At 49.9% G+C, this 8248-nt stretch overlaps 1 protein-coding gene across 11 annotated transcripts; it reads left to right on the top strand.

Annotated features, from left to right (window-relative positions):
• The first annotated feature begins 203 nt into the window (after positions 1–203).
• On the top strand, positions 204–7462 carry RAB9B (RAB9B, member RAS oncogene family). Of its 11 annotated transcripts, none has more exons than XM_054839848.1 (3): positions 204–282; positions 1952–2021; positions 2660–7462. In XM_054839848.1, exon 3 carries the CDS (start codon positions 2912–2914, stop codon positions 3515–3517), a length of 606 nt encoding a protein of 201 aa, XP_054695823.1. In that variant the 5' UTR covers positions 204–282; positions 1952–2021; positions 2660–2911; the 3' UTR covers positions 3518–7462. The 11 variants fall into 11 exon arrangements, with proteins under 11 accessions (XP_054695823.1, XP_054695814.1, XP_054695819.1 ...); XM_054839839.1 differs by having other exon boundaries at positions 229–282; positions 2877–7462; XM_054839844.1 differs by having other exon boundaries at positions 233–260; positions 2877–7462.
• Positions 7463–8248: the final 786 nt, after the last annotated feature.

Here is an 8248-nt window from a genome sequence, read left to right as displayed (position 1 = left end):
AGGACGAGCGGGAGTGAGGAGGGTGACAGGACAGGGCAGTGAAGGGCCAAGCAGGGACCGGCGGGGTGACAAGCGGACTGGTGGGGGCAGTGAGAGGACACGAGTGACAGCGGTTGCAAAGCCCGACCGTCCCGCAGGAGGGAGGGAGGCGGGACGAGGCCTGGCCTGGCCCCGGCCCACTGCCTCGCGCGGCCGCCGTCAGCAGGGCGCGTGCGCTGCGCAGGCGCGGAGGGAGCTGGCACCTGCGCCTGGCGGGTCAGGTGGGCGGCGGCGCGGAGGGAGGTAAGGCGGGCGGGGCTGGCGTTGTTTCCCTCGGCCCGTAGACACCCCTTGGGGCTGGCTGGCTGCCCCTTTCCCCCGGCCCCTTCGGAGGAGTCCCGGCACCCGCTGTGGGGGGCTCCGCCCCCCCCCTCGTGGGGTGTAGCTCCTCGCCGTGTCCCCGCTCCGGCCTGAGGACCCGACTGTGTGTGGGGCGAGGGCTGGGCAGTTAGGTAAGGGTCCCGCAGAGGGTCTTGATTCCTGCAGAGCTGGGAGCTAGGGCTTGGGGAGCGGGGACCAGCGTGCAGCTCCCATGCACGCACCCTGCTGTATTTAGCTGCAAACAGGTGCTGGCGTCCTGTGTGAGGGTTTTCTGTCCTGCTGCAAGTCGAGGTTAGCCTCCAAAATAGCTTGCAAAGAGCAAATCAGTGAACACAGGTTGCAAGCAGCATTGCTAATGTTGGTGTTGTGGGTGGCAACATGCCCATCTGTGTCGTGGCTGTGTCATGTCTGTCAGTAGCCTGCTGACCAGCCAGGCTCTGGAGTAGCCTAGCATAACCCATTAGTCACTTCTAAAACATCTGCTAATCACTTGCTAACAAGCAAAAATGGAAAATGGAAACTCTTGTCAGGGCTGACGGCATGTGTCAGGAAGGGCTTTGGTAACGGGGCTATGCCCATCGTATACCTCCCTCAGCAAGGGTTTGGAGAAGGAAGAGCACGGGTTTTGAAAAGCTCAAATGTTCAGGGGAGAGTTTCCCAAAGCCATCAGCCCCAGGGAGTTATCCTGCAATTCCTGTTTGCCTCCTCTGATATTTGCATTTTGTTCTTTGCTTTAGAACCACTGGGTTGCACAGATGCTTCTCAGATGTCCCATGGCCCGTCAAATTAGTTCAGCCGTGCTTGATTTGGGGTGGTTCTGTGCATGGGAAGTGAAATTGGTGAGCCTCTAGTTAGTTTCTGCACTTTCCACAGAAACTAACTTGAAGCAGAAGTTTCTGATTTTGGCTTTGTGATAAGCACTGGTTGAAAGAACTGCAAAAAGAGCAGAAACAAAGTTCAACAGCCCTCCCCCCCCCCCCCCCGTGATTAATACAGAAAGTGAGTTTTGGCGTGGAAGGAATAGGAGTGCTGATCTAAGCAGTGTCGAATGTTTCGGTTGGTTGGAGGTTGGTCTGGTGGTGTCATCCTGTCCACACCCTTCCCGGGAATGTTGGTAGCAGATGTAAGCAAGCCAGATCCCATCTCTTCATACCAGGTTCTTGCCAGCTGGCTCGCTCTTCTGGTTAGCAGATTCAGGTATGTGTTCAATCCTCAGATCAGATTCCAGAGTGTAAGGGTAGGCAGGCCAAGCAAACCAAAGCTATCGACATCCCGTGGATTGAGAGGAGACATGGGTTACACAACCTGTGCCCTCATGCTAGAGCTCCTTTTTTCTTATTTTGGGTTTAGTATCCATAATGTATTGGCTCTGCCCTGGTCAGAAGTGGGCTGTGTTCCATTTTACTTAGGGCATGGGAAAGTCTGTCCTCAGCACCTTGTTCTTGCCCATTTTACTCCAGCCATCAATACTGCACTTTCAGCTTTCTAGAGCTCTGCTGCTGTTCTTCCAGCCTGGGTCGACATTACAAATTGAATGGCAGTGCACTGAGTGCAGCTCTGGCAACCTTGTTGACTGATGTTTGTGTTTTAGTGACTGTTATGCTGGAGGAAGGTGTTCCCTGGACAGTCCTGGAGACAGAAGCTCTGTATTTCCAGAGCAGGTACAGTACAGACAGCAGCCAAACGAACCTCTTATTCCATGTCAGGCCTTTACCTTCACTTGCAGAATGTCTCTGGGAGGGAGAGGACTGACTGGCACTTGGCCTTTCTCTTGCAACTGCTGACTAAGGAACTTGTGGTGTCAGGGTTGTTGCAATGTAAACTTACACCTATGCCCTAGCAAACTGGCCTGCAAAAAGCATTGCCAGAAAAGAGCAGCAGAGAAGCTGGGTCCCTGTGCCTGGGAAACCCCTTCTGACCTGTAGAGATCACGTGCAGAAAACAAGCACAGCTCCACCTGTAAGGTAAGTTAGTGTTCTTGGGATGATTAAGAACGGTTTTGCCAGATGACTTCTATTGATATGAGGCCTGTACATCTTTTACATCCTTCCAGCACAGCAAGTCAGATAGGAGAAATTATTTAGCTAGTGATTGTACAGTGGAAAGGAAGGCCTGGTGGTGGTGATCCCTGATGATTTTGCTGTTTCTGTGATAGCCTGAGGACACAGGCCAGAAGAAATGTTTAACTAGTAATGTTATGTTTGGAATAACTAGACAAGCTTTCAGATACAGAGTTTTCACCAAAAGTGCTATAATTGATACTAAACTCTCAACAGTTTTTCTCACCTTGCACTTACAGTGGTGACCTGCTGCTTCCATTTTGGACCTGATGGAGGACTTAGGTGCCTGAAAGCTTGTCCAAATCCCAGTTCTAATCTCTAATAAGAGAGATTACCTCCTGTGTACAAACCTTGTTCAGAAATGGGGATGGAAATACCATATTCTGTTCTTCCTTGTGCAACTTTCTGCAGAATCTGAGTCAAATAGCTATTTTGTACTATTTCTGAACCCTGCAGATTGCCTTGGTACTGCGCCCCTCCATCCTGCTGCAATGAGTGGGAAGTCCTTGCTCTTGAAGGTCATTCTCCTTGGGGATGGTGGAGTTGGGAAAAGTTCCCTCATGAACCGGTATGTCACCAACAAGTTTGACTCGCAGGCTTTCCACACGATTGGTGTGGAGTTTTTAAACCGGGACCTGGAGGTGGATGGACGTTTTGTGACCCTCCAGATTTGGGACACGGCGGGACAGGAGAGATTCAAGAGCCTGCGAACCCCCTTTTACAGGGGAGCAGACTGCTGCCTGCTGACCTTCAGTGTAGATGACCGGCAGAGCTTTGAGAACCTCAGTAGCTGGCAAAAGGAGTTTGTCTATTATGCTGATGTGAAAGACCCTGAACACTTCCCATTTGTAGTCCTGGGCAACAAGATAGACAAACTTGAGAGACAAGTGAGCACGGAGGAGGCCCAGGCCTGGTGCATGGAAAACGGTAACTATCCATACCTGGAGACTAGTGCCAAGGATGACACCAATGTGGCAGTGGCCTTTGAGGAGGCTGTGCGACAGGTACTGGCAGTGGAGGAGCAGCTAGAGCACTGCATGCTGGGCCACACCATTGACCTGCACTCTAGCTCCAAATCAGGGTCTTCCTGTTGTTAAGAGTGGCTGCTGCTTCGGGAACATCACTCGAGCTGGCAGCTGGATCAGAATAACTGCGGGAAGCTCTGCAGCACTCTAAGGACAGCGGCCACAAGGACAGTAGGTGGTTTGCTCACTGAGGAGTTGCAGCCTCACCGTCTGAATTCTGGCTGGAGGTTTTGGGCAGAGAGCATGTATCTGCAGGAGGGAGCTGTTAAGAGAGCATGTGAGCATAGTCCTGCTTCCATCTCTGCCTGTTTTAGCAGGTTTAAAGGACTGGGTTAAAGTCCTTTAAATTCACTAAAGACAGTAGTGATCTGATCTGTACCAAGAACTGCCTGTGGAACAAAGCTGACAGAGCTCTAGACACTCTTTGAAGTATTTTAGTCCTGAACTCAAAAAAATACTAGACCCACTAAACTTACGACCTTACTGCTTAAGGAAAGTCTGCTCAGCATACTGAACAAAACCTGTTGTAGAGACTTTAGCCCATGTGACTGTGAGAATGCCAAATACTAGAGTGGCTGAGGTGTGTGTATCTGTTGTTTGGAGTAAGTGCATTGTGTCCTAAGACTGAATTGTGCTGAGAATTGTTAGAGCTCTGATCTGAAGCAGCATACAAAGGACAGATGGACCTGTGTTTGAATGTGGCAGCATTGCTTCTTCGTAGCTGCCTATTTCTGGTCTGTTTTTCCTCACCTCTAACTTTGTCTTGTGTGAGTGTTATTTTGTAGAGAGACTGTCTGCTTCTTGTTTAATATATGTTTCCTTGTCTCTTCTGGAGTCTCAACACTGGATCTTGCTTCTCATACCTTGAAGCCCTGGATGAAAAATACCGATATGGACACTCACTGAGTCGTGTCAAAGGGTTTAGAGTTACTCAGGAGTCCTGGAGATCTGGAGCGTAAAACTTCAGCTGGTTTCTGTCACAAGTAATTGCTGTGTCCAGATGGTATGCTCTAGCAGACCAGATGGTAGGTGGGTCGGATGTCTGTTAGGTGTGCAGGTGGAGAAGTCATGCATGGTCAGCTCTTAAATCCACTCACTTGATGTGCGGGGCTGGTGACCACTGTGCTTCGTTAGCCGTTGGATCAGCATCTTCAGTTGCTTTAGCACAGATATCCCCGTCTGGATGCTGCAACACAGAACCATTAACTTTATTACCTGCTGTGTCAGGTGCAGTGCTGCTGAGCACGGTTAACTCATGCTGTTGTCCTGGCCCTTACTCCCTAACGGGGAATCCAGTACATTTTTATCTGTAATTCCTATGACAGACTTTAGTGGTAGAGGATGTCCACTCAGATAACTGGCCTTTGTTAATGGCTGCTGTATTCAGTCCATTGGGGAGAGAGCTGCACTGGTTCCACCTCTGTTCAAGGTGGCTGAAAAATGGTATGGGAGGGGGCAGGGAACTTTCTAGAAAAGGACACCAGGCTTTGCTGATCCCAGCTCCTGCCCCCTGCTAGGTGTAAGTCCCAAGCTATCTGTATAGCAGAGATGAGTGCTTGCTGAGTGCTGTCTTTACCATTATAACCTCATGTCCTGCAACTTCCCATGCAAGCATTTGTCCAAAACTGACTTTGCCCATAAGCACACGGGAACCTGTCACGAGAATAGCTTCCCTCAGTACATATCCGCTAGCTGCTGAATGCGATTTCCACTGTGATGAGCTACTGGATGGTAAATTTCGTAGTTCAAATCAAGCAGCATCACTTGTGCTTTTGAGCAGGGCTCTGCTGTCATGCTGGCTGTTGGCAGCTAATCCCCATTGTCAAGCAGTCTCTGAGCATGCAGGGAGTCTCCTCTCACTCAGGGTGATCCTGCCCTTCTCTGTAGGGCAGCCATGTGTGGAAGGGACTGAAGCTTTAACCCAAAGTGCTTTAGAGGGACCTGATTTCTAAACAGGGCTTGAACATTCATATTCATGGGGATAGATAGGGAGTGTTTGCAGTCTCTGGAAAGTCAGATCCATTGAGGTATAAGAGAAGGCTCTGCCTCCATAGGTGCAACAGATTTTTACAGGATATTAAAGTTATTGTTATTGTTTATTTACCAATGTCGGACCTCCCGAGGCCTCTAGATTTTTCTTCAGTTTAACACTGCTTGATATTTCCTTTGAGATCCCAGACTCTGTGACCTGTGGTTCTGATTTACATCTCTGTGGTGGGTTGACCCTGGCTGGGGGCCAGGTGCCCACCAGAGCCGCTCTATCACTCCCCTTTCACTAGAAAGGGGAGAAAAGGTATAACAAAAAGCTTATGGGTCAAGATAAGGACAGGGAGAGATCACTCACTAATTATCATCACAAGCAAAACAGACTGAACTGAGAGAGGAAATTCATGTAATTCATCTACTAAGCAAAACAGAGTAGAGGAATGAGAAATAAAACCAAATCTTAAAACACCTCCCCTCACCCCTCCCATCTTCCCAGGCTCAACTTCACTCCCAGCTTCAACCTCCGCCCCCCCTCAGCGGCACAGGGGGACAGGGAGTGGGGGTTACGGTCAGTTCATCACACGGTGTTTCTGCCACTTCTTCATCCTCAGGGGGAGGACTCCTCTCATCGTTCCCCTGATCCAGCATGGAGTCCCTCTCACGGGCTACAGTCCTTCATGAACTGCTCCAACGTGAGTCTCTCCCACAGGCTACAGTCCTTCACGAACTGCTCCAGCGTGGTCTCTTCCACGGGGTGCAGACCTTCAGGAGCAAACTGCTCCAGCGTGGGGTCCCCCACAGGGTCACAAGTCCTGCCAGCAAACCTGCCCTGGCGTGGGCTCCTCTCTCCACGGATCCACAGGTCCTGCCAGGAGCTTGCTCCAGCGTGGGCTTCCCACGGGCCACAGCCTCCTTCAAGTGTCTCCACCTGCTCCGGCGTGGGGTCCTCCACAGGCTGCAGGTGGAATCTCTACACCCCCTCATCCTTCCTCCATGGGCTGCAGGGGGACAGCCTGCTTCATCATGGTCTTCACCATGGGCTGCAGGGGGATCTCTGCTCTGGCGCCTGGAGCACCTCCTCCCCCTCCTTCTTCACTGCCCTTGGTGTCTGCAGAGTTTCTTACATCTTCTCGGACTCCTCTCTCCGGTTGCAAAAGCTCTCTAACTTTTTTTTTTCCTTCTTAAATATGTTATCACAGAGGCACTGATTGGCTTGGCCTTGGCCAGCGGCAGGTCCATCTTGGAGCCGGCTGGCATTGGCTCTATCAGACACAGGGGGAGCTTCTAGCAGCTTCTCACAGAAGCCACCCCTGTAGCCCCCCCCCACTACCAAAACCTTGCCACACAAACTCAACACAATCTCTGAGCAGACACTTTCCCCTGGAGCTGGTTTGCGCAGAGGCCCAGGCTCCGAACAGGCTCAGGCCCTTGTCACGCTGCCCAGGTCTGCAGAGGGAGCTCCCTGCTGATGAAACTGCCGCTTCCCCAGCACGGATCCTGTGTGATCTGTGTAAGGACTGGCACCTCCTGCGGAAGAGGGCAGAGACTGAACAATCCACGGTGTAGGCGGTACGAGTGCAGCATGCTGTTTGCAGTACCCTGGGTGTGTGTTGATGATGATAGCTGAACCTTAAGAGCCTCATTGTGCACCAGCTGTCCAGATGGTGTGTATTGCCAGAGGGTGTCACACAGCATCTTTTATTCCTTACAGACATTGGATCGTTGACTTTATAAAAAACCCAACACAACTATTTTATTAGGCTTATGTGTTTTAAAAATCCATTTTTAGAAATAAGTATGCTATCATATATTTAAATTGTTTAATTTATTTTAAATGATACGCACAATTTCCAAAGGAGCCGGGATTTTGAACTATTTGTTGCAAAGTTCAGTGCCAACAGCCATCCCCCTCCCTATGTCCACTCATGCTGCTGCGGTTGTTGCTGTGGCTACGGAACTGAAATTGTAAAACCGAGATTCTACCTTTATTCAAGCAAATAAAACATGGATGTATTCAGGTGAATTCAGGAAGTGGCTGGCTTCTTGGTTTATCAAAGTTCAAGTTGGCTCCTGTTCTCCTGAGGGATGTGGAACTGGGTTGGTTATAGCATCTGGTAGAGAGGAGTCATTAAGGGATCAAAAGAATTGGTTATTCCTGAATGTGCCAGCTAGGCCAGTGGTTGAAGGAATATAATTTATTTACCAGCTGAATCAGGTGACCAGTTTTGTCTTTTCAAGAGTGTATCAAAAACCGCTTTCAAAACAGAAATATTGCTTCCCTCTGTCACTATATTTTAATTTTCAGCCTGGGCTCTCAGCAGCAAGCCAGGTACTTTCCTTTGATTTCTTCCTGCAATCTTGGAACTGGTCCCTTGGGCGCCAGGGGGTTGTAACCAGGCATGGTTTCAATAGGATGTTGAGACAGAAATCAGCATATGGAGACTGTTCTCTTCCACTGTCCTGCCAGGGTAGTCACTTATTTTCTGTGTTTGCACAGTTTGTGCCTGCTGTTTCTGTTGGCAGAACCTTTTAGTTTATTTTTTTCCCATGTCTGCTTGCCTATCCACGCTTCCAGGGGCAGGATAGGGTTTCAAGTCCTTGGAAATCCTGCTTTTTAAATGTGGGCTGGAGTATCTGGAGGCCTCCAGCATCTTACTTCAGCTGTTTCAAAACAGCTGAAAACAGATAACCAATGTGACCTGGTAGGAAATGGTCCCATCCTTGGAGGAGTCGTGAGGGTTGGATGAGGCTCTCATGTCAGCGAGGGTCTGTCTAAACCCATCAGAACCACTGACTCCCCTGATGTGAGATGTTTGT

This window comes from Grus americana, chromosome 12, assembly GCF_028858705.1.
Source record: "Grus americana isolate bGruAme1 chromosome 12, bGruAme1.mat, whole genome shotgun sequence".
NCBI lineage: Eukaryota > Metazoa > Chordata > Aves > Gruiformes > Gruidae > Grus > Grus americana.
This window is presented reverse-complemented; position numbering and strand designations above follow the sequence as displayed.

What these genes read in the sequence shown, in the direction of transcription:
- RAB9B (XM_054839848.1), top strand. Translation starts at nt 2,912, where the DNA reads ATGAGTGGGAAGTCCTTGCTCTTGAAGGTCATTCTCCTTGGGGATGGT.